Source organism: Loxodonta africana, chromosome 20 (genome assembly GCF_030014295.1).
Source record: "Loxodonta africana isolate mLoxAfr1 chromosome 20, mLoxAfr1.hap2, whole genome shotgun sequence".
Taxonomy (NCBI): Eukaryota; Metazoa; Chordata; class Mammalia; order Proboscidea; family Elephantidae; genus Loxodonta; species Loxodonta africana.
The window spans coordinates 21,330,371-21,357,723 of record NC_087361.1 but is presented as its reverse complement, the minus strand read 5'-3'; the positions used below and the strand labels follow the sequence as shown (position 1 = coordinate 21,357,723).

At 41.3% G+C, this 27,353-nt stretch overlaps 1 protein-coding gene across 1 annotated transcript in view; it reads right to left on the bottom strand.

Moving 5' to 3' along the window:
- The window catches only part of PROS1 (protein S), a 93,584-nt gene extending 66,231 nt beyond the window's left edge, over positions 1–27,353 (bottom strand). Inside the window, exon 1 of the mRNA XM_010590388.3 lies at positions 27,196–27,353. Within this exon, the coding sequence (XP_010588690.1) occupies positions 27,196–27,271 (76 nt within the window). The 5' untranslated portion in view covers positions 27,272–27,353. The remainder of the gene's footprint in view (positions 1–27,195) is intronic.

Sequence of the window (27,353 nt, the reverse complement as noted above, 5' to 3'; positions counted from 1 at the left end):
TGCTCATCAAAAGACTTCACCAAAGAGTAAAAAGAGAACCTACAGATTTGGAAAAAAAATTTTGGCTATGACTTATCCATATCTGACAAAGGTCTAATCTCTAAAACCTATAGGAAAATCCAACACCTCTACAACAAAAAAACAAATAATTCAATTAAAATATGGGCAAAGGATATGAACAGACACTTCATCAAAGAAAACATTCCAGACACTTGACCAAAGAAGACATTCAGGTGACTAACAGACACAAGAGGAAATGCTCACGATTATGAGCCATTAGAGAAATGCAAATCAAAACTACAATGAGATACCATCTCATCCCAAAATTACTGGCACGAATTAAAAAAAAAAACAGAAAATAACAAATGTTGGAGAGGCTGCAGGGAGACTGGAACACTTGAGCACTGCTGGTGGGAATGCAAAATGGGGCAACCATTTTGGAAAACGATATGGAACTTCCCTTAAAAGCTAGAAATAAAAATACCGTATGATTCGGCAATCCCACTCCTAGGAAAATATCCTAGAGAAATAAGAACCATGACACAAACGGACATATACACACCCATGTTCACTGCAGCATTATTCACAATAGCAAAAAGATGGAAATGACATTAATGCCCATCAACAGATAAATGGGAAAACCAATTTATGGTACTGTCTTAGGCTAGGTTCTCTAGAGAAGCAAAGCCAGTAAATCGTATAAATATATATAGAGAGAGAGAGACAGACATTTTTATCAAGGAAACGGCTCACACTGTTGCAGATGCTGTCCCAGGTTCATGGGTCAGGAAAGAGGCTTCTCCTGATGCATGTAGCTGCAGGGGCTGGCAAGCCCAAGATAGGCAGGTTGGAGAGCACAGCTGTTGCTCACAAAGTGTAAAGGTTGGCAAATTCCAAAATCGGCTGGCAAGACCACAGGTAAGCTGATAGCTCAAGTCCCAAGAACCGGGGGTTCTGCAAGATCCAGAACAAGCAAAAGCTCCCGAACCCTAGGTGAACATCTGCCCACACTAAATGCAGGCCACACACCCAAGGAAACCCCCTTTTGACTGGCTGGCTATTCACAGCAGATCCCATCATGAGGGTGATCACCTATCAAATCTCAACAGGGAAGTGATCACACCATCATATGACTGCCGAAACAATGAAAATCATGGCCCAGCCAAGTTGACGCACAATCTTAACCATCACAGGTACATATACACAATGGAATATTACATAATAACAAGGAACAATGATGAATCTGCAAAACATCTCACAACATGGATGAATCTGGAGGGCAATATGCTGAGTGAAATAAATCAACTGCAAAGGGACAAATACTGTATGAGACCATTACTATAAAAACTCATGAAAAGGTTTACACACAGAGAGAAACAATCTTTGATGGTTACCAGGGAAGGAAGGGGTGGGAAGGGAAAAGTACTAACTATACAATAGATAAGTGGTAACTTTGGTGAAAGGTAAGAGAATACACAATACTGTGGACGATGACACAACTTGACCAAGGCAAAGTCATATAAGCTTCATAGACACATCCAAACTCCCTGAGGAACTGACTTACTGGGCTGAGGGCTGGGGACCACAGCCCCAGGGGACGTCTAGCTCAGGTGGCATAAAATACCTTATAAAGACCCCCACACATCTGCCAGTTTCTCATGCTATGGGGGCTTGCACGCTGCTGTGATGCTTGATCATAAGAAATTATGGATAACATTGTGAAGAACGGGAATTCCAGAACACTTAATTGTGCTCATGAAGAGCCTGTACGTAGATCAAGAGGCAGTCATTCGAACAGTTTAAAGTGGTTTAAAGTCAGGAAGGTCCATGTGTATAGCCACGGTTTATGTTGGTGAAAAAAGGTATTTGCAATGAAGAAGTCGTTGGTCTTGCAAAATTCTATCATGCAATCTCTGGCATTGTTTCTATCACCAAGGCCGTATTTTCCAACTACCGATCCTTCTTTGTTTCCAGTTTTCACAATCCAATCACAAGTAATTATCAATGCATCCTGATTGCTTATTCGATCAATTTCAGACTGGAGAAATTTTTTCACCAACATAAATGGCAGCTATATTTTTTTTTATACACATGGACCTCACCAAATGGAATACACAGGAATCAAATCAACTACATCTGTGGAAAGAGACAATGGAAAAGCTCAATATCATCAGTCAGAACAAGGCCAGGGGCCGACTGTGGAATAGATCATCAATTGCTTATATGCAAGTTCAAGTTGAAACTGAAGAAAATTAGAACAAGTCCATGAGAGCCAAAGTACGACCTTGAGTATATCCCACCTGAATTTAGAGACCATCCAAAGAATAGATTTGATGTGTTGAACACTAATGACTGAAGACCAGATGAGTTATGGAATGACATCAAGGACATCGTACGTGTGTCTTGGAAGAAGTACAACCAGAATGCTCCTTAGAAGCAAGGATGGAGAGATTGCATCTTACATACTTTGGAGATGTTGTCAGGAAGGATCAGTTCTTGGAGAAGGACATCATGTTTGGTAAAGTACAGGGTCAGTGGAAAAGAGCAAGACCTTCAATGAGATGGACTGATACAGTGGCTGCAACAATGGGCTCAAGCATAACAACGATTGTGAGCACAGTGCAGGACGGGGCAGTGTTTCATTCTGTGGTACATAGGGGTGCTATGAGTCGGAACTGACTCAAAGCCACCTAACAACAACAACAACAAAGTCAGGAAAGATGTGCATCAGGGTTGTATCTTTTTACCATATTTATTCAATCTGTACTCTGAGCAAATAATTTGAGAAACTGGTCTATATGAAGAACGATGTGGCATCAGTGTTGGAGGAAGACTCTATCAACAACCTGCATTTTGCAGATGACACAGCCTTGCTTGCTGAAAGTGAAGAGGACTTGAAGCACTTACTGATGAAAATCAAAGACCACAGTCTTCAGTATGGATTACACCTCAACATAAAGAAAACAAAAATCCTCACAACTGGACCAATAAGCAACATCATGATAAACAGAGAAAAGATTGAAGTCATCAAGGATTCATTTTACTTGGATCTACAATCAACACCCATGGAAACAGCAGTCAAGAAATCAAAAGATGGAACTAGATGGTGCCCAGCTACCACCAATGACTGCCCTGACAGGGAACACAACAGAGAATGCCCAATGAAGCAGGAGAGAAGTGGGACGCAGACTTCAAATTCTAGTAAAAAGACCAAACTTAATGGTCTGACTGAGACTGGAGGCACCCCAGAGATCATGGTCCCCTGACTCTCTGTTCGCACAAAACTAAAACCATTCCTGAAGCCAACTCTTCAGACAAAGATCAGACAATAAGACATAAAACGATACTGGTAAGGAGTGTGCTTTTTAGCTCACGTAGACACATGAGAGTATGTGGGCAGCTCTGGAGGTGAGATGAGAAGGCAGAGGGGGATGGGAGCAGGTTGAATGGTCACGGGAAATACAGAGTGGAGAAAAGGAGTGTGCTATCATGTTGTAGGGAGAGCAACTAGGGTCATATAACAATGTGTGTAAAAGTTTTTGTATGAGAGATTGGCTTGAATTGTAAACTTTCACTTAAAGCACAATAAAAAAAAATCAAAAGATGCATTGCATTGGGCAAATCTGCTGTAAAAGGCCTCTTTGAAGTTTTAAAAAGCAAGATGTTACTTTGAGGAGTAAGGTATGCCTGACCGAAGCCATGGTGTTTTCAATCACCTCATATGCACACGGAATCTGGAAAATGAATAAGGAAGACCAAAGAAGGATTGACGCCTTTGAGTTGTGGTGCTGATGAGCAATACTGAATATACCATGGACTGCCAAAAGAACTAATAAATCTGTCTTGAAGGAAGTACAGCCAGAAAGTGCCTTAGAAACGAGGATGATGAGACTTCGTCTCACATACTTTGAACATGTTATCAGGAGGGACCAGTCCCTGGAAAAGGACACCATGCTTGGTAAAGTGGAGGGTCAGCAAAAAATGAAGACCCTCAATGAGATGGATTGACATAGTGGCTGCAACAATGGGCTCAAGCATAACATGGATCATGAGGATGGAGCAGGACCAGGCAGTGTTTTGTTCTATTGTACATATATGGTCATTTTAAGTTGGAACTGGCTCGACAGCACCTAATGACAACAGTTTATAAAGAAAATTTTCTACATCCTACTTTCATGAGTAGCATCTGGGGTCTTAAAAGCTTGTGAGCGGTCCCATCCAATCCGGAGCAAGAGAGAATGAAGAAAACCAAAGGCACAAGGGAAAGATTAGTCCAAAGGACTAATGGACCACAACTAGTTCATCCTCCACCAGTCTGAGTCCAGCATAACTATATGCTGCCCAGCTACCATCGCCAACTGCTCTGACAGGGATCACAACAGAGAGTCCCAGACAGAGCTGGAGAAAAATGCTGAAGAAAATTCACACTCACAAAAAAAGACCAGATAATGGAGAAACCCCAAGAGTATGCCCCCGGAACACCGTTTTAACTCAGTATTTAGGTCACTCCTGAGGTTCACCCTTCAGCCAAAGACTAGAGGGCCCATAAAACAAACAATAATACACATAGTTCAACCATGTATATGAGACAAAATGGGCACACCAGCCCAGGAGCAAGGACGAGAAGGCAGGAGGGGGCAGAAAAGCTGGATGACAGGAAATGGGGGACTCGGCATCAAGAAGGGGAGAGTATTGACACGTTGTGGGGTTGGCGACTGTCACGGATTCAATTGTGTCCCCCCAAAAACATGTATCAACTTGGTTAGGCCATGATTCCCAGTATTCTGTGGTTGTCCTCCATGTTGTGATTGTAATTTTATGTTAAAAGGATTAGGGCAGGATTGTAAAACCACCGTTACCCAGGTCACCTCCCTGATCCAAGGTAAGGGGAGTTTCCCTGGGATGTGGCCTGAACCATCTTTTATCTCTCAAGAGATAAAAGACAAAGGAAGCAAGCTGAGAGCTGAGGACCTCATACCACCCAGAAAGCAGCACCAGGAGCAGACCTTTGGACCCGGGGTCCCTGCGTCTGAGAAGCTTCTTGACCATGAGAAGACTGAGGACAAGGACCTTCTTCCAGAGCTGACAGAGAAAGAAAGCCTTCCCCTGGAGCTGATGCCTTGAATTTGGACTTTTAGCCTACTTTACTGTGAGGAAATACATTTCACTTTGTTAAAGCCACACACTTGTGTATTTCTTTTATGACCCAAACCCCACCGCCGTCAAGTCGATTCCGACTCATAGCAACCCTATAGGACAGAGTAGAACTGCCCCATAGAGTTTCCAAGGAGCACCTGGCAGATTTGAACTGCCGACCTCTTGGTTAACAGTCGCAGCATTTAACCACTACGCCACCAGGGTTTCCTCTTTTATGACAGCACTAGATAACTAAGACAGCAACCGATGTCACGCAACGATATATGTGTTAATTGTTTAATAAGAAACTAGTCTGCTCTGTAAAGCTTCATCTAAGGCACAGTAAAAAAACACATACATTTTAATCTGCATTTTTTAAAAAATTTTTTTAAAAGCTCAAATGAGAATGAGAAGAGAAAGAGGGGTTGATAACTTCAGGCAGAGGCAAGGTAAAGGTCATATTCACTTAACGTTTGAAAAGTGAATCACAGATAGCTGTGAATCTTCACTGAGAAAATGGCAACTGTCCCATTTTGAAAGATGGAAAATATCACATAATTACAAGAAGTTACAATTTTGCCACTTTTATAAAGCTTTGAAAGCCACTGGTCTTAAATGGCTTTTAAACACAGAAACACCCAGAACCTTGAATGTGTCTTTTTAATGTCCTTTCCAAAAAGTCGGGCAAGAAAACTAAGTAGAAGAATTATACTGATGGCCGAGAACCAGAGACAGGCAGTCTCTATGCCATCACACTCAGGATCTTTTTAGATAAATATCCTTCTTTCACCACCCCTCAAGCCTGGAGAATCAAATCTCTACATTTAGGACATTATAATATAAATAAACCTTTTAAATAAGGCTTTTCCCCCCATCATAAAGTTAACAATCCTTAATTTATTATATTTGGAAAAAAGAGGAAAAAAAGGATGCTGGATGCACAGGTGTGCTATATTCTAATTGCCCTCTCAGTGTCTCCATAGCTGCTAGTGGACATAATACCTAAGCTACTAATAGCCATAAAGTACATGATTTTGGGGGAGATGATTTCCCTCTCAAGAAACCAAGGAGTCTGTTAAGCTATCTTAGTTGGATAAAGGAGGAAGGGATGTTCTCTGGTGCCAACAAGTCTAACCCACTCTGAACAGGGGCAATAAATGATACCCATTGTATACAGGGGGCTTACCACTTTTATTATTACCTTTTACCTTTTATTAGCCACCCCCCCCCACCCCCTTTTACTGTTACTTTCCCTGGCTATCTGGCACAAAGACATGGCTATCCCATTAGTATTTAATCCCAGGAGAGGAACTGAGGTGTTCTCCTCCCAAGATGTGAACTGGGGTATGCTTGGATGCAATCTAAACATGTGCTCAGGGGCCTGACTTTGGGGAACCTAGGCTGATTATGATGTGTGCTGCTCTATTCATCACTGTCCTGTTTACTCGGTAAGTAATAAGTGCCTGTCATCACACCATTAGAGGTGTCTGGTCTGTGCTCTGCTCCAAATGGTCCCTCACTAAGAACTTGTGAAAGCACTGACATTGCAAGGGATGAGACCATTACAGTCCTACTTTCCAAAGACACCCACTTTTTAAATGTCATACGTTTCCTGCCAATCTTTTTATTGTTCTTGTTATGCTGAGTATTTTTTGTTTAAGTGTGCTGAATTCTTACCCAAGCCTCCCCAAAATTATTATAATTGTTTACTTAGACATTTTCTTGGTTATCTAGTGCTGCTATAACAGAAATAGCAATGGGTGTGTCTTGGTCATCCAGTGCTGCTACAACAGAAATACTGCAAGTGGATGGCTTTAACAATGAGAAATTTATTCTCTCACTGTCTAGTAGACTACGAGTCCAAAATCAGGGCGTCACCTCCGGAAGAAGTCTTTCTCTCTGTCGGCTCTGGAGAAAGGTCCTTGTCTTCAGTCTTTCCTTGGTCTGGGAGCATCTCAACATACGAACCTCAGGTCCAAAGGATGCGCTCTGCTCCAGGCGCAGCTTTCTTGGTGGTATGAGGTTCCCCTGTCTTTCTGATCACTTCTCTCTTTTATATCTCAAAAGAGATAGGCTTAAGACATTATCTAATCTTGTAGATCTCATCAATATAATTTACACTAATTCATCTTATTACATCATATTGATAGGATTTACAACATACTTAAATCACATCATCATATGATAAAATGGTAGACAATCATACAAGTGAATCATAAAACTTGACCTAGCCAAGTTGACAGATATTTTGGAAGGAAACATTTCAATCCATGACGAGGCAGCCTTAACAAACAGAAACTTATTCTCTCACAGTTTGGGAGGCTAGAAGTCTGAATTCAGGGTGCCAGCTCCAGGGGAAAGCTTTCTTTGTCTGTCAGCTCTGGGCAAAAGTCTTCATCTTTTTCCAGCTTCCATTCCTACGTTCCTTCACAATCATGTAAAATGTATCTTCCCCTCCATTTGTCTTTGCTTGTTTAATCTGCTCTTTTATATCTCAAAAGAGATTGATGTAAGACAGACCCTACACTAATACTGCCTATTAATATAACAAAGAAAACCGATACCCAAATAGGTTTGTAACCACAGTGTGAAAATAGCATGGTGGGGGCATCTGACCTCCTCTAATTTCATAAGAGGGAAAATCACCTTCATCATCAGCCCAAGGCTGATTTCAATGAGGTGGAGGTCAGACATGCCTTTCTCCAGTTTTTCCTTCAATTCTAACCTCAGCAGGCCCTCCCACGGCACTCTCTGTTTCTCTGCTGAGTTCAATAATTCATTGCAATGGCCACACACAGCTCAAAGACAATACTCGCTATTATGTGGCTTATTAGGGAAGTAACAGGTTACAATTCAGGATCGGGAACAACTCAGGATACAGTTCTTTGGTCAGGACAGCTTTTCCACAGTGCTCAAAGGCAGGCCTCTCCCTTGGTCTCTGGGCCCTTAGGCCTGGCCTTTGCACTGTTAGGTCAAGTGTTAGAAAACTCTTTACCTCTGCTGATGAGTGCTCAGAGGCACCCACTCCTCCAGGAAGCCTCCTGTCCAAAGGCATTCATCTCTCTGATTCCATGAGTTGGCATGCCCACTGTAACCGCCTTGCTCTGTGGGCCAGGAAGCACACCACACCATCTAGAGCCAATCTCCTGGTTCTGCTGCCACCATTTCCCTGCTTCTTGCCATCTCCAATGTTACAGCTGTCTATGTCTCCTGGCTCTAGGAGATTCCCATTGCAGGGACCCCAGGTCCAAAGGATGTGCTCTACTCTTGACTCTTCTCTCTTGGTGGTAGTGAGGTATTCTCTCTGCTCTGCGATTGGCTTTCTCTTTAAGCTGAGCTGGATGGCAAAACTGACCTATCCCTTCATTAGGGTTCCATACACCTTATTTGTACAGTCCCACCCCAAAACGGGTTCCATGAACTTTACTTGCTTTCTCTATAGGCCATCCAATCTCCTTGGTGGGCCACGAACATAGTCCCACCCAAACACTGTGGGAGTTACAAGACCATGCATGGCTAAATGAGCCATTTTAAGTAATTCACTGCACCACACACAGGTTAGGGGTTAGGATTTACAACACATATTTTCAGGGAACACAATTCAATTCATAACAGACATTATTTGGCTTTAAATTACACATACTTTCAAGGAATGTGTAAATTGAAACCTAATACAACAGGGATATTTAGGTAAAAAGATTTGTATCGCCTGATGATGCAGTGGTTAAGAGCTTGGCTGCCAACCAAAATGCTGGCAGTTGGAATCCACCAGCTACTCCTTGGAAACTCTATGGATCAGTTCTATTCTGTCCTATAGAGTCACTGTGAGTCAGAATTGACTGACAGCAACAAGTTTTTTTTTTTGGAATAGTACAACAAGAGTCAAGGCAGATCATTTTTTTTTTAACACCAAGGTGAATTTTTTTTTTTTTTTTTAGCTTTAACAGAAGGTTACCCTCAAACAAAGCTGAACAATTTGAGTTTTGTTAATGTCATGGTCAATCTGCCCTTTTTGATTCACTGATATTAGCCCCCAGTTCTACATCTGGTGTCATCGTTGCATTCTTTTGGGGGTTAGGTTTCTATGGTCACTATTGGTTTTGTAAAGGAGACCCAGTGGCAGAGTGGTTAAATGCTTGGCTGCTAACCAAAAGGTCTGTGGTTCAAACCCAATGAGCCGCTCCGCAGGAGAAAGATGTAGCAATCTGCTTCTGTAAACATTTACAGCCTTGGAAACACTATGTGGCAATTCTACCCTCTCCTATAGGGTCACTACGAGCCAGAATCGACTCAACAGCAACAGGTTTTTTGTTTTTTGTTTTTTTTTTGGTTTATTGGCTTTGTATAGCTCTACTGAAAACTTGATCACATTTGCATCTTACTCAACACTTCTTCTCTTTGTTCTTAACTAATCTAGGTGTTATCAGGAAGGACTAGTCCCTGGAGAAGGACGTCATGCTTGGTAAAGTAGAGGGTCATATCGGAAAAAAATGAAGACCTTCAACAAGATAGACTGACACAGTGGCTACAACAATGGGCTCAAGCATAACAACAATTGTGAGGATGACACAGGACCAAGCAGTGTTTCGTTCTGTTGTACACAGGGTTATTATGTGTTGGAACTGACTTGAAGGCATCTAACAACAACAATCAAATGTGGAAATCAACCCCTTCTTTCTAATGTTTTCCAAAACCACTGCCATAAGTGTATGTCTTTCAGGTTTACTGTCAGTTTCAAGAAGCATTGGGGAAGGCGGGGGCTGGAGACTGAAGTTTACATCAAAACAGTGAATCTTAGAAAGGCCAGCTCCTAAGTCCTTCACCCTCCTCACCTCAAAGAATTTCTCACTGGAGAACTTCTCTACAGGCTTCACTCTCCTGCCATGCTACTCAGCCTCCTTTCTTCCTTCTCTGACATCCCCTCCTCTTTCTCTCTCCCCATGTGTCTCTGCAAATTAATGTTTGGTTCTTATACAGAACAATTTATCTTTCTTTCCTTCTCCTTTCTTATAGACCAGAAAGTCTGCAACTTCGAATCTGAATAGGTATTACCTGGAGATTCTGTTAAAATGATTATTATGGTTCAGTAGGTCTGGAGTGAGATCTGAGATCCTCCATTTCTAACAAGCTTCCAAGTGATACTGACGTTGCTGGTCCATGAATCACATTTTGAGTAGCCAAGTTATAGACCATGTTTTCAGGATTTCACTCTCCAAACCTAAAGCAGTTTTTCAAGGTATTTCTCTGAAAAAATGACAGTTCTCATCATAGGGATGACTTCAATACAAGCTGTTACGATATCTTCTTCACACTGCTCTCTTAGGAGCCAAGTCAGTGTAATAATACAGTCTCAAAATAGTCTGCTAATAAGCATAGTTAATCATGCCCTCTCTCTATCACAGATTTTATTCAGATAGTTTAAACAATCAATAAACCCAAACCAAACCCAGTGCTGTCGAGTTGATTCCAGCTCATAGAGACCCTATAGGATAGAGTTTCCAAGGAGCACCTGGCGGATTCGAACTGCCGACCCTTTGGTTAGCAGCCGTAGCACTTAAATACTACACCACCAGGGTTTCCAAACAATCAATAGGCAATAGTTATTTAGAGAAAGAAATGTTAATTTTAACCTTAGAGGAAAAAAATTTGTAGCAGAAACCATGTTCACCAAATATTTCATGTGCTTCCTTGGGTTGGAGCCGTTTGAACCATGAGCAGAAGTGAGTTTAGTCACTTCCACGCTAAAAAGGTCAAGATCAAGTATGCCTCCTCCATATCCCTCCCTTTTCTTGTAGGGGCATTGGAGGACATGTGCACAACAGGGCATAATTAAAAATGGAAGAGAGGTATGTAAACCATCTTGGACTTTACATAATCGAGAAATGAAATCTTCCTATGCTAAAGCATTGTGATTTGGAGATTTAGGAATTAATGCGTTATCACTCCATAATTTATTTTATCCTAATTAACATAAGATTAGGAATAATTGAAACTAATTCCTACTGTACAGGGCATTCAATAATGTGCTAATCTATTTCTTTCTTAACTGTAAAAATCCAAGGGCTCCAATGAAAGCAAAAACCCACATTAAAAAAATATATGTATTTCTTGTTTATCCCTTGAATAAAAAAAAATAAAACAAAAGGCTAAAAGCAAAAAAAAAAAAAAAAAAAGAGACACCCCAAATGGACTTAAAATATTAGAAAATTGCAATAAAGAATATAAGTTAATTTACTGAACTATCTTTTAATATAAATGGGTAAATACAGACACTAGAAAGCTTTATTACACTTCAATCCATGACTCTAAAAAGGGGAACAAATCTTATGAAGTATACTAAGTTTGAGTAGACTTTGGTCAGATTAACTGAGATGACCGGGGAAGACAATAAAGAGGAAGAGTGTTCCAAACAGAGGATTAAACAACAACAAAAAATCAAACTCATTGCTGTTGAGTCCATTCTGCCTCATAGTGACCCTACAGGACAAAGTAGAACTGCCCCATAAGGTTTCCAAGGCTGTAATCTTTTTTTTTTTTTTTAATTTTTATTGTGCTTTCAGTGAAAGTTTACTAAATCAAGTCAGTCTCTCACACAAAAACTTATATACACATTGCTACCCATAAAAAAAAAAACCCATTGCCCTCGAGTTGATAGGGTCACTATGAGTCGGAACACATTGCTACATACTCCCAATTGCTCTCCCCTTAATGAGACAGCCCGCTCCCTCCCTCCACGCTCTCTTTTTGTGTCCATTTCTCCAACTTCTAACCCTCTCATCTCCCCTCCAGGTAGGAGATGTCAACAAAGTCTCAAGTGTCCACCTGATTCAAGAAGCTCACTCCTCACCAGCATCCCTCTCCAATCCATTGTCCAGTCCAATCCATGTCTGAAGAGTTGGCTTCAGGAATGGTTCCCGTCCTGGGCCAACAGAAGGTCTGGGGGCCATGACCACTAGGGTCCTTCCAGTCTCAGTCAGATCATTAAGTCTGGTCTTATGAGAATTTGGGGTCTGCATCCCACTGCTCTCCTGGCTCCCTCTGGGGTTCTCTGTTGTGTTCCCTGTCAGTGCAGTTATCAGTTGTAGCCGGGCACCATCTAGCTCTTCTGGTCTCACACTGATGTAGTCTCTGGTTTATGTGGCCCTTCCTGTCTCTTGGGCTCATGATTACCTTGTGCCCTTGGTGTTCTTCATTCTTCTTTGGTCCAGGTGGGTTGAGACCAATTGATGCATCTTAGATGGCTGCTTGCTAGTGTTTAAGACCCCAGACGCCACTCTCCAAAGTGGGATGCAGAATGTTTTCTTAATAGATTTTATTATGCCAATTGACTTAGATATTCCCTGAAACCATGGTCCCCAAACCCCTGCCACGCTGGCCTTCAAAGCATTCGGTTTATTCAGGAAACTTCTTTGCTTTTGGTTTTGTCCAGTTGTGGTGACCTCTCCTGTATTGTGTGTTGTCTTTCCCATCACCTAAAGTAGTTCTTATCTACTATCTAATTAGTGAATACCCCTCTCCCACCCTCCCTCCTTCCCTCCCTTGTAACCATCAAGGAATATTTCCTTCTCTGTTTAAACTACTTCTCAAGTTCTTCTAATAGTGGTCTTATACAATATTTGTCCTTTTGCAACTGACTAATTTCACTCAGCATAATGCCTTCCAGATTCCCCCATGTTATGAAGTGTTTCACAGATTCATCACTGTTCTTTATCAATGCATAGTATTCCACTGTGTGAATATACCTTAATTTATTTATCCATTCATCCATTGATGGGCACCTTGGTTGCTTCCATCTTTTTGCTATTGTAAACAGTGCTGCAGTGAACATGGGTGTGCACATATCTGTTCGTGTAAAGGCTCTTATTTTTCTAGGATATATTCTAAGGAGTGGGATTGCTGAATCGTATGGTAGTTCTATTTCTAGCTTTTTAAGGAAGCACCAAATCAATTTCCAAAGTGGTTGTACCATTTGACATTCCCACCAGCAGTGTATAAGTGTTCCAATCTCTCCACAACCTCTCCAACATTTATTATTTTGTGTTTTTTGGATTAATGCCAGCCTTGCTGGAGTGAGGAAACCCTAGCGACATAGTGGTTAAGTGCTACACCTCCTAACCAAGAGGTTAGCAGTTCAAATCCACCAGGCGCTCCTTGGAAACTATGTGGCAGTTCTACTCTGTCCTATAGGGTCACTATGAGTCAGAATCGACTCAAGTGCAGTGGGTGTTTTTGGGTTTGTTGGAGTGAGATGGAATCTCATTGTAGTTTTGATTTGCATTTCTCTAATGGCTAATGATCGTGAGCATTTCCTCATGTATCTGTTATTCACCTGAATGTCTTCTTTAGTGAAGTGTCTGTTCATATCTTTTGCCCATTTTTTAATTGGGTTATTTGTCTTTCTGTAGCTGAGTTTTTGCAGTATCATGTACATTTTAGAGATCATGCGCTGATCAGAAATGTCATAACTAAAAACTTTTTCCCAGTCTGTAGGTAATCTTTTTACTCTTTTGGTGAAGTCTTTGGATAAGCACAGGTGTTTGATTTTAAGGAGTTCCCAGTTATCTAGTTTTTCTTCTGCATTGTTAGTAATGTTTCGTATACTGTTTATGCCATGTATAGGGCTCTTAACATTGTCCCTACTTTTTCTTCCATGATGTTTACCATTTTAGATTTTATATTTAGGTCTTTGATCCATTTTGAGCTCGTTTTTGAGCATGGTGTGATGTATGGGTCTTTTTTCATTTTTTTGCAGATGAATATCCAGTTATGCCAAGGTTGTAATCTTTACGGAAGCAGACTGCCACATCTTTCTCCCACAGAATGGCTGGTGGGTTCAAACTGCTGACCTTATGCATAACAGCCAAGCGCTTAACTACTGCACCAGCAGGGATACTTCAAAAACAGAGGACTAGCATGTAAAAAGATCACAGGGGACAGTGGCCAGAAAAAAAACTTGTTTTGAGAAGACAGACAGGGAAAGATCAGTTGCAGGAAGAGTCAAGGCTGGAAGCCTCTGGATCACATGCCTTGTGGCTGGAAGCCTCCAGATCACATGCCCTGTGCACCAGACTCTGGAGTCTAAACTTTATTTTGAGGGCAATATGAAGCAATAGAGAAATTTAAAAGTGAAAAATGATACGACTAAATGCGCATTTTAGAAGATTTAACTTGGTGCAAAGTGAAAAATTGATGGGAAGACGGAAGGTAGAAAAGTGCCTAGCCTGTTGGTAATTCAGATAATAATAATAGCAAATATTTACCAATCATTTACTATGATCCATATACTATCCTATGTTCTTTGTGTTGATTAACTCCTTTATTCCTCAGAACAAACTTAGTATTATTTTCTACATTTTGACTCGTAAGGTAACTGAGGTACTCCATTACGTTGGCTTTAAAATAAGAGAGGATGGGACTCTTAATTAGAGAAGTAACAATTAAGATATTTAGAAGTAAATAACGTAAGGCATATTTGGGAAACACAGTTAGCAGGACTCAAATTCATTGGATTTGAGGCAAAGGAGGGAGATGGGGGTAAAGGGAATATGCAAATTTCTAGCTTGAAAAAATAACTGGCCAGAGAGTGATGCCATTCACAGAGAAGAAAAACAAGAGAAGGAGCATTTTCAGAGGGTTGACATGGGGAAGATGAAGAATATAGTTTAGGTCAAAATAAAATTTAGTTGTATGTGAGCCATGCTAGCACAGATGCCCCTAAGATAGCTGTATAAGCAGACCTAGCCATCAGAGAGGGATCAGGCTAGAGACTTGGATTTGGGTATCACCAACGTTAAAATGATGACTTATCATAAGTGTAGACAAGATTACTAAGGCTAGAGTATAGAATGAAAAGAGGAACTAAAATATTAAAACAACAGGTAAAGGAAATAGAGGAGGAAAACCTAGTTAGTGGTTACATCACAAAACTCAAGTAAAAAATATCTTAAAAGGACAAAATTATCAACAGCATCAAATACTGCAGAGAGGACATAAATGATTAGGCTGGAAGCACAAGATGATTTCAAGAACTTATTCAAAGAACCAAGCCCCACTGGATTTAGAAGCCTGGGATGGATCAGCAAGCCAGAGAGCAGGACTGTTGCTCACAGGCTGTGAAGATAGACGAATCACAAGATCGGCAGACAAGACTGCAGGTAAGGTTCTAGCTCAAGTCCCAAGAACCGGAGGTCAGACAAACAGGAGCCAGCTGCAGGATCCAGAACAAGTGAAAGCCCTCGAGCCCTGCCTGAACATCTGCCCACACTCGACGCAGGCCCCATGCCCAAGGAAACTTCCCTTCGACTGATTGGCTACTCACAGCAAATCCCATCAAGGGGATGATCAGGTGCCAAATCTCAACAGGAAGTGATCACAACATTATACAACTACCAAAACACTGAGAATCATGGCCCAGCCAAGTAGACATACAATCTTAACCATCACAATGCCCACATGGGTTGCTCATGGCAATGGTACATTTTAATGAACACTTAGTTTTAAGCACACATTATTCAAAAAAAATCATTGCAAAAAATAAAATATTTACTCATCACTTTCAATGTGACCATTCACTAAGTTTCTACTTATAAAATTAAAATATATTTATTTCCAGGCATGACAGAATAGAAGAATTCTAGATCAAACCAATTAAAGAAATATGTTGAGTACAAAATCAATGATAATTTTCTAAACCTTAAGTTTATGGTTTTGGATTATAAACTAAGCTTTCTTTGCCAATATAAAATTACCATTGTAGTAAGTCTATATAATAAAAAAGTAGGTTTGATTTTGTATTTTGGAGGACATCTTTTGTTTTTGTCTTCTTATCTACCCTTCCTTTGAGAAACAGCTCTTACTACCCATCCTGAAATTCTGATGGCTCTTCAGCATGAGACTCCATCTCCCTGACCACTGGAGTGGGCAGGTAATCCAAGTTAAATCAATTAGACTTCTCTTTCTGGGATATTGATCTTTAAGCATCAGGACAGAAGGAATTAGAACAGAGTCAGCTGATGTCAGCACCTTAAAGGACTATCAGGGCTCCTCCTAAAGAGCTAGTTCGTGTAAATTTTTGCTACTAAGATCTACTGAATCTCACATAGTTTCTTCCTTTCCCAAAGCCTGATTGTTCAGTAGTTCCTTAGATTCTATGAGCTACTCTGTGTGTGTGTGACAGTATGTGTGTGTGTGTGCATGTATGTGTTAGTGAGTTAACGAGTTTGTTTCTTTGTTTGCTCCAAGGAACCATAACAGATGCAAAAAAAAAAACCGTATCTGAGAGCCAGTTGCAGAAAAGAGGCCCTCAGGGAAATGTTAAGCATTTGGAGTTGATAGAGCAGCAAGATGCAAAGCACAGAGGTGGCTACTCGTTCTGGGAATGTGAAATATACAAATGGCATGTAGTGACAAAACAGTTTACAGATTTACCACCTGAGATCACCTGTAACAAGGTGCCTGATTAGGATGAAACTCTAAGAAACTGAACAGCTTCTGTCATTGTCCAGATTAAAGGGTATAAGAATAGGAAAAGCAATTATTTCTGACTATATTCCTTAACATAAAAAAAAAGGACAAGATCAAATACCAAAATTCTCATGTCATGATAGAAATTATTCTGTTTATAAACATAAAGCAGAGGTCACCAAAAACTAAACCCAGCTACTGATTCTATACATTTTCTATCAGTTGAATTCACAAGTCTCATCTGCTGTGTTATTTAAAGTTAACTGATTGATTAATAATGATTAAGAATCCAACTACTGAAACTGATATATCTGGAAGGATTTAGAAGACGTGAAGAACCTCTGTTATGGTTAAGGTTATATGTCAACTGGGCTGGGCCATAATTCTCAGTGGTTTGGCAGTTATATAATGATATAGTTGGACGGTTATGTAATGACATAATTTGGCAGTTATGTAATGATGGAGTTATCCTCCATGATGTGATTTTATGTGATCAACAAGTTGTAAGGGGAGTTTCCTTCACAGGTGCAGCCTCCATCCAATATGTATATGGACATCCTGAGCAAGCTCTCTTGCTTGCTCTGAATCCTGCCTCCATCTCGTCATCATCTGACCTCCGGTTCTTGGGACTTGAGCCAGTTGCCTGCCATATTGCCTGCCAATCCTGGGATTCATCAGCCTCTGCAGGCTGTGAGCCATCAGCCTGCTGTCTTATCTGTCGATCTTGGATTCATCAGTCTCCGCAGTCTGTGAGCAAGCGGCCTGCTGCCTGACCTATCAATCTTGGGTCCATCAGCCCCTGCAGCTATGTGAGTCAGGAAAAGCCTCCAGCCTGACACCTGACCCACAGACTTGGGGTTTGACGGCTTCTATAACCACAGGAGCCATTTCCTTGAAATGAATCTCTCTCTCTCTATATATACACTTCACTGGTTTTGCTTCTCTAGAGAATCCGGCCTAAAACATTTGGTGCCGAGACTGGTCTAGAGAAACATGGTCATAAGAATGAGTTTTCTAAATTAGTTCCAAGTCTGATTAGTCTTAAAGGTGCTGATGACTCTGCTTCCAGTAGTAAAGAGGGTGATGCTAATCCATAGCATGAGGTGGCAATATTAATATGAGGTTCTGGGTGATCATGTGTTTGATATTGTTCTACAATTTTCACAGAATAAGAAGTATAGGAAAGCTGGTTGGTTGGTCCTATTTTCACTAAAAAAGTGGTGAAAGAAAGAGATAAGCTCAGGGCTTCAAATTCACAGCTCAAGGGCCACATAAAAGACCTCAAAGTTGCCACTTACACCCTGAAAGAAAGTCTTATTTCTTGTAGGAAGAGAACTGATATTGCCAAAACCAAACCAGAGTCTTATCGGAACAGTGGCTGAATTACAATGCCAGCTGAATTCACAACCTTGAGTGTTGTCTGAAGTTAAAATGAGGGCGTTGATTGGAAAGAAAAAGGATACTGAAACTTGGGATGGGGGCATATGAGCAGATGATCAGGAAGCTGTGGACACTGACCATCTTAATAATGTTGAATAACTCCTGCCTACAGAACCAGCCCTCTTCGCTCCCATCAAAAGAAATTACTCCATCTTTGTCTGCTAAGCCACCCTCCCCAGTAAAGCCATTATCCCCTCTCCTCCACTCGTATCTTATGAAATTAACACAGCTGTGTCCGAACAGCCTTTGTATGAGATATCACCTGGGGCAGCATCTGAGTGATTGCCTGGGGCATCGCCTAGGGCAGACGTGTTTTAAGACATGGATTCACATCCATAGGACCCACCCTCACCAACCGTTTTTGCTTCCAACCCTATCACTAGGCTGAAATCCCAGCGAGCCCCAAAAGGTGAAGGACAAAGTATGATCCAGAAAGAGGTACACTACACTCCAAAAGAACTGCTTGACTTTTCTAATATGTACAAACTGAAACCTGGGGAATATGTGTGGGAATGGCTATTAAGGGTGTGGGATAATGGTGCAAGGAATATAAAGTTAGATCAGTCTGAGTTTATTGATATGAGCCCCCTAAGACAGATTCTGCATTCAATATTTCAGCTTGAGAGGTCAGGAAAGGATCTAATAGTTTATTTGGTTGGTTCACTGAAGTATGGATTACACAGTGGCCTACATGAAATCAAGCTGGAGGACCAGGTCTGCCTTGGTATACTGCAGAAGAAAGTACCCACAGGCTTAGGGAAATTGGTATGTTAGAATGGATTTATCGGGTTAGACCCACAGGCCAACACATGGAGTGCCCAGAGGACAGACTTTTTGCCACAACTCTGAAGAAAAAATTTGTGAAGGGAGCCCCAGAATTCTTGAAGACTGCTGTAATTGCTATTTTATGTAAGTCAGACTTTAAAATGGAAACTGCTCTAACTAAATTAAGACACCTAAATACAATGGGCCTGACCGGACCCCACAGCGATAGGGGCCGAGTGGCAGCAATCAGTTGACAAAGACAAGTTGGGCATAGTCACTGTAATGGATAGTGGAGTCAAAGCTGTAATCAGAATAGTCTGACTCGTACGGACTTATGGCATTGGCTACTTAGTTATGGTGTCCCTAGGAGTGAAATAGATGGGAAATTTACTAAATATTTACTTGATCTGTAGAAACGGAAGAATTCTAGGTCAACAGCAGTCTGACTCGAATCACCAGAATAGAGAGTCAGAGTCCTTCAACCAATTCCCAGACTTGAGCAGGTTTATGCACTCACAGTTCCCTGAATGAAGGGAAGGCCAGGTCCCATTGAGGAAGGACCTCACTACACTGCCCAAATTTTATACTGTTAATCTTTCTCCCAGACTTCCCCAAAGGGATCGACAACCTTTCACGAGTGGCTATTCATTTGGGAAAAGGAAATACTCAGACTTTTAAGGGATTATAGGATACTGGTTATGAACTGACATTAATTCCAGGAAACCCAAAATATAACTGTGGCCCACCGCTCAGAGTGAGGGCATACGAAGGTCAGGTTATTAACGGAGTCTTAGCTCAGGTTCATCTCATCTCACAGTGGGTCCAGTGGGCCCTTGATTCCATTCTGCAGTGATTTCCCAGTTCCAGAATGCATTATTGGAATAGATACACTCAGCAAATAGCAGAACCCCCACACTGGATCTCTGACAAGTGTAGTAAGGGCTATTATGGTAGGAAAAGCCAAGTGGAAGCTATTAGAACTGCCCTTACCTAGGAAGATAGTAAACCAAAAGCAATCCTGCATTTCTGGAGGGATTGTAAAGACTACTGCCACCATCAAGGACTTGAAGGATGCAGAGGGGGTGATTCCCACCATGTCCCCATTCAACTCGCCTATCTGGCCTGTGCAAAAAACAGATGGATCTTGGAGAATGACAGTAGATTATCAAAAACTAAACTGGGTAGTGAATCTGACTGAAGCTGCTGTTCCAGATGTGGTTTCATTGCTTGAGCAAATTAATACACCTCCTAGTATATGCAGCTATTGATCTGGCCAATGCCTTTTTCTCAGTTCTGGTTTTGAAGGAACACCACAAGCAATCTGCCTTCAGCTGGCAAGGCCAGCAACATAACTTCACTATCCTACCTCAAGGGTATATCAACTCTCCAGCCATATGTCATAACTTTAACCCACAGGGACCTTGATCATCTTTCCCTTCCACAAGACATCTGGTCCATTACGTTGATGACATAACGCTGATTGGACCTAGTAAGGAAGAAGTGTCAATGACTTTGAACTTATTGATAAAACATTTGTGCTCTAGAGGGTGGGAAATTAACCCCATAAAAATTCAGGCACCTTCCACCTCAGTGAAATTTTTAGGAGTCCAGTGGTGTGGGACCTGTCAACATATTCCTTCTAAAGTGAAGGTTGTTATATCTGGTCCCTTCTATAACTAAAAAGGAGGCACAACATCTTGTGTGCCTCTTTGGATTTTGGAGGCAACATATTCCTCATTTGGGTGTTCTGCTCCTGCTTTGGCTGCTAACCAAGAGGTCAGCAGTTCAAATCCACCAGATGCTCCTTGGAAACTCTATGGGGCAGTTCTACTCTGTTCTATAGGGTCGCTATGAGTTGGAATCGACTCGATGGCAGTAGGTAGGTACTCCTGCTTATTTATCAAATGACTCAAAAAGCTGCTAGTTTTGAGTGGGGCCCAGAACAATAGAAGGCTCTACAACAGGTCCAGGCTGCCATGCAAGACTTTCTGCCACTTGGTCATACGATCTGACTGATTCAATGGTTCTTGAAGTGTCAGTGGCAGAGAGATGCTGTTTGGAGTATTTGGCAGGACTCTACTGGTGAATTACAGCACAGACCCTTAGGATTTTGGAGCAAATCCCTGACATCTTCTGTAGATAACTACTCTCCTTTTGAGAAACAGGTTTGGCTTGTTACTGGGCCTTAGTAGAGACTGAACCATGGGCCACCAAGCCACCATGCAGCCTGAGCTGAGTGTTGTCTGATCCACAGAGTCATAAAGTCAGATGTGCAAAGCAGCACTCCATCATTAAATGGAAGTGGTATATATGAGATTGAACTCAAGCAGGACTTGAAGGCACAAGCAAGCTGCATGAGGAAGTGACCCAAATGCCCATGGTCTCCACTCCTGTAACATTACCTGCCCTCTCCCAGTCTGCACCTTATGAGGAGTTCCTAATGATCAGCTGACTGAGGAAGAGCAAACTCGAGCCTGGTTTACAGATAGTTCTTGGCAATATGCAGGCACTACTTGAAAGTGGACAGCAGCAGCACTACAGCCCCTTTCTGGGACCTAACTGAGGGACAATAGTGAAAGAAAATCCTCCCAATGGGAAAAACTTCGAGCAGCACACTTGGTTGTTCACTTTGCTTGAAAGGAGAAATGGCCAGATGTGCAACTGCATACTGATTCACGGGCTGGGACCAGTGATTTGGCTGGATAGTCAGGCCTTGAAAGGATGCTGCTTGGAAAATTGGTGACAAGAATGTATGGGGAAGAGGTATGTGGACAGACCTCCCTGAATGAGTCAAAGGAGTGAAGATATTATGTCTCATGTGAATGCTCACCAAAGGGTGACCTTAACAGAGGAAGATTTTAACAATCAAGTGAATAAGATGATGCGTTCTATGGAAGCCAGTCATCCTCTTTCCCCAGCCATTCCCATCATTGCCCAGCGAGCTCATGAACAAAGTGGCCGTGGTGACAGGGATGGAGACTATGCATGGGCTCAGCAATGTGGGCTTCTATTCACCATGGCTGACTTGGCTACAGCCACTGCTGAATGTCCAATTTGCCAGCAGCAGAGACCAAGACTGAGTCCCCCATATGATACCATTCCTCAAGGCGATCAACCAACAACTCAGTGGCAAGCTGATTACAGTGGACCACTTCCATCATGGAAAGGGCAACACTTCATTCTTACTGGGGTAGACACTTGCTCTGGATTCAGGTTTCCTTACCTGCATGCAATGCCTCTGACAAAACTACCAGCCACAGGGTCACAGAATGCCTTATCTACCATCATGGTATCCCACAAAGGATCGCCTGGGATCAAGGTACTCACTTCACAGAAAATGAGGTGCAGCAATGTGCCCATGCTCATGGAATTCACTGGTATTACCATGTTCTTCATCATCTTGAGGCAGCTGGCTTGACAGAACAAAGGAATGGCCTTCCAAAGACACAATTACGGTGCCAGCCAGGTGGCAACACTTTGCAGAGTTGGGGAAAAGTTTTCCAGGAGGCTGTATATGCTCAAAACCAGTGTACAATATATGGTGCTGTTTCTCCGTTAGCCAGGATTCATGGGACTCACAGTTTCAGGAATCAAGAGGTGGAAATGGAATTGGCACTACTCACTATTGCCCCTAGGTAATTTGCAAAATTTTTGCTTTCTGTCCCATGGCGCTAGGCTCTGTGGGTCTAGAGGTCTTAGTTTCAAAGGTAGGAATGCTCCTACCTGGAGACACAACAGGATTCCATTGAACTGGAAGTTAAGAATGCCACCTAGTCACTTGGGCTTCTCATGCCTCTGGATCAACAGGCAAAGAAGGGAGTTACCATATTAGCTGGTGCGATTGACCCTGATACCAAGGAGAAATTGGATTGATATTTCATAACGGAGGTTAAAAAGAGTATGTCTGGAATGCAGGAGATCCCTTAGGGCATCTTTCAATGCTACCGTGACCTGTGATTAAAGTCAATGGAAAACTACAGCAGCCCAATGCTGACATGACTACTAATGGCCCATACCCTTTAGGAAAGAAAGCCTGCATCACCTCACCATGCAAAGAACTATGACTAGCCTATGTGCTTGCTGAGGGTAAAAGGAATACGGAATGGATGGCTCAAGAAGGTAGCTCTAAATACCAGTTACAACCATGTGACCAGTTGCAGAAATGAGGACTGTAATTGAATATATGTATATACCAATTGGAAACCCTGGTAGCATAGTGGTTAAGTGCTATGGCTGCTAACCAAAGGGATGGCAGTTCAAATCCACCCGGCTCTCCTTGGAAACTCTATGGGGCAGTCCTACTCTGTCCTATAGGGTCACTATGAGTTGGAATCGACTCGATGGCACTGGGTTTAGTTTTTGGTTTGGATATACCAATTATTTTTGTTTTCTTCCCTTATCCCATCACTTATAAAATATAAAATGTGAACAGGGCCAGTGCATTTTTGGCTGTAGCATTATCACAAGAAGTAGATTATTGAGGAAATCATTGGAATTTAAGAAAGCATATTACTGCATGTTCTCCCTAAACTGGAAATGGTGGTTGGTAAAACTGCAGTGGAAATGGGCTCCCAGATCTCAAGTGGAGTGGGAGGAACCTTGAGTAGCTGAGCTTAGTTAGCAGTTCTTACTCATCTGAACAAAAGTCAGGGTAACTGTAGTTATTCGATCTTGGAGCAAGTTTTAATAAGAAGAGATCTCCCTAGAATGAAATAAACAAGCAACTCACAACATTCTTAATTGAAATTTTTAAAACCAAAACTCCCTGGGTTAGCAATTAGGGGCTATACTTAAGCCACAATACTAGAAAATCATTGCCTCTCATCTAATTACCAATCTTGAGTCAGCTTACTGATCCAAAGCCTACTGAACGGAGGAGGGGGAGATATCCCTGAAGAAGCAATCTCTATACCGTGAACCTTTCTATTAGTTTTCCACAAAGCAAAACAAACTCTCTTACCTGGGTGACTGTGGTAAGGAGAGGGATTCCAAACACTTTTAGTAATAATTAGATACTAGCCTTTGGGGAAGTAAAACACATCTATGGTATACTGATTTTATGGTATACTGGTTAGGCTTACCGGGGTTAGTTGACAAGCAGAATTCTGTTCCAAAATTATCTAAGTACAGGCCCAAACAGACTTGAACTCCTAAATACAATTTCCTCCCCAGTTCCTAAGTGTAGACTATTTTCAGCAACAATCTAGGTCATGTTGAGATATTTCTGCTCAAGTAAGAGACAAGGTGTTATATACGCATGGGTTTACTTGTGTTTACTTACTAATTTGTAGCACACAATTTCACAAAGCGTTTCACCACATCTTTCATAAGTAAGCTTGTGCTTATCTTGATTATTGGGTAATTCATCCCTGGAAATCCCCAGTGTTTACTCAGCAGGCTGTTCAGATTGATGAGCTATCCAATAGCTTTCCAATAAGGCCACTCTGCTTTTTCTTTTTTTGGCTTTAGCAAGAGTTGATTACTGTTGATTGCAGGGAAAGAATTCTAGCTGATTCATTATTGGGCTTCACATATTTTGAAAGTTTAAATATTTATATAGAACACTAAGCTATAAAGAGGATACGAAAGTAAATGAACAGAAAGGGTCTGTCATGAAAAATATCACTGTGTTGCCTAACATGGGATTAATGATGAGAACATGGCATATGGTTTCTTATCATTGTTGTATAATGGAAATTGTCTCTAACTCTTCCAGGACTGACCCCAGTTCTAACCCAACCTTGATAAAACCTATCAGTACAGTATTTTAGACTTTGAAGTAAACAGAATTTAAGAACCATAGATACATAGTGAATGGAATAGTTAGAGAAGACAAGGGTATAAAAATAGAAGGAAAATATGAGTCAGTAATGTCAAGGGTAGACTACACCCACCCAGAAGTGAAAGTCTGGATAGGGCCAAATGAGCACAGCCAAAAGGGGACATCCTCTTTCTATGCTCTTTCTCCTCCCCGAGCCCAAATCTTTGTGAGAAAGGATATAAAAATATGTATAAAGAATATATACATATATGTTTGTTGTTGTTGTTGTTGTGTGCCTTTGAGTCGATTCCGACTCATAAATACCCTATAGGACAGAGTAGAACTGTCCTGTAGAGTTTCCTAGGTGCAGATCACCAGGTCTTTTCTCCCAAGAAGCAGCTTATGGGTTTGAATCTCAGACCTTTTGGTTAGCGGGTGAAAGCATAACCATTGTGCCACCAAGGCTCCTCTGTGTGTGTGTGTATACATATATATATAAAATATATACACATACATACATATATATCTATTAATAATACACTCAACAAGTAAAATGGAGTACAAATTTCTTTTAAATATGTAAATTTGTCAAATAACTTTGCAAAGTCAGTTAACATCTCTGAACAGCTTCTTTATTATTAAATGAAGTTGAACTAGATGATTTCTAACATCTCAAAACTATAAGTCTATGATTTGTAAACTTTTCCTTTGTATGGGAACTGTGCCTCTGTGGACTAAATAATGGATTACTAATCCAGTATTTGGAGCCCTGGTGGTATAGTGGTTAAGAGCTATGGCTGCTAACCAAAAGGTCAGCAGTTCAAACCCACCAGCTGGTCCTTGGAAACCCTATGGATCAGTTCTACTCTGCGTCCCATAGTGGCACTATAAGTTGGAATCCAGTCAATGGCAATGGGTTTGGTTTCTTTTTTGGTTTTTTAATCAAATGTTTGGAGTTCTATCTCAAACTTCAAATCTTAGAGAGTTAAAAAAAAATTGGCATCTCAGTTTCATCATCAGTAAACTGGAGCTGATTTTTAATTCTGTTAAGCTACCATACTTTTCTAAACGAAGACATTATAAGGTCAAGTGTTCTTCCTGTCATATACTTGTAAAATTACTTTCTTTATCAATGTCTATTTATATAAAGTATAATTCTCCATATATAGGGTTTAAATACTTGTGCAGAATACACACACACAATTCTTAACTCTGTCTAGAGTCAGTAAAAATGTAAGAATCTCTACAAAAAGAAAGGACTTGGCAAATTCCCGTGATGACAAGCATTAAGTGTGGCAAGCCACTTTTTTTTTTTTTTTCTCTTTCTCCTCTTCAAAACACTGGTTACCAGGCAAGTATTTGACTGTCCTAATGAATTACATAGCTAATGTGTTGGTGCATATAGTCCACATAAAGATGGGGACTTGAATAACGAAGTATAATATAACAATATAAAAATTAAAAATGATGGTTAAATGGACCCACACAGTGGGTGCAACAATCAGGTCAAGCATAACAACGGTTGTGAGGATGGTGCATGACCGGGCAGTGCTGCACTGTGTTGCACCTAGGGTAGCTATTAGTCGGGAATGACTTGAAGGCACCTAACAACAATAGTCTTTAAATTGGAATTTCAAGCTATCTCATTCATTTTGATCGCTAATTAGTAAAACAAAGTAAAATGTTAGTAAATTCTTATTTAACTCCCCCGGAATCTTTGCAAAGTTTACTTTGGCACCTAGGAAGCCTAAATGTTCTTTGTAATTCAGAGTTGACCTTTCCCATGTCAACTCCTGAAAATAAAACAGCACAAGTAAGCATTTTAAATCAATGAAGCTGCTTAAACTTCTTATAAAGTTTTATAAACTGACAAATGAAAGGCACTAAGTGCCTTGTTATTCCTCATATTTTTCAGAAAAGCTCAATATCCTGCCATGAATTCAGGAATGGGAACATAAAGAACTGAAAATACAAAGATAAAGTACAAAGAATTCATGCCACAACTTCAGATCAGTGGCACTTGGTGTCAAAAATCCTCAGTACAAAATGGCCTGCGAAATACAATATTTAACAGTCTTTTTTATTTCAACGTTAGAAAATGACATTTGCCTACTGTTATAAAAAAAAAAAAAAAAACACCCTCCATCATCCTAAAACATTTGTCAATGCGATAGAAACAAATTAAGCTCAAAGTCCAGAAATTGCAAAAGGGAAGTTGCGGGAGGGGGTGTTGTTTGAGGGCAGGCGCTTGTACAAAGGGGAGACACACTGGGATGCCATTCACTCCTTACTGGAATGTGCCTGTCCTTGTCCTGACTGGGAACTTCAGCTGTTGACGGGAAATAGGTAGATTTTCTAATTCCTTTACTGATGCTTAGTGTCACCCAGTTTGTTGCATCTGTCCGGTAGGCAACACATGATTCCCAGAGCAGGGTAAATATTGACTCTGCCCCACCATTACGCTGTCCCCTAGATCTACGGCTGCTTCCAACGGCCGTCTGGCTGTAGGGACTTACGGGAAACTCCGTAGGAAGCTGCAGTCCTAGAAAAGAAAATCCGACCCACCAGGGCACGTAGTTCAGTTGGCATTACTGGGGCAAGGAGAAGAAAAGGCGTTGTTGATTACTCACAGTTTGCCTCTGAGAGAGAAAGCACTAAGGCAAGGCATGCCAGCAGCGCTACGCAGCGCCTACTGGGGACCCTCATTGCAAAGCGGGCGGAGGCGCGCACTGGGACGGTGGCGCGGCGCGGCGGGACTGGAGCGCTCGGCGCGCGGCGGAGCTGCAGG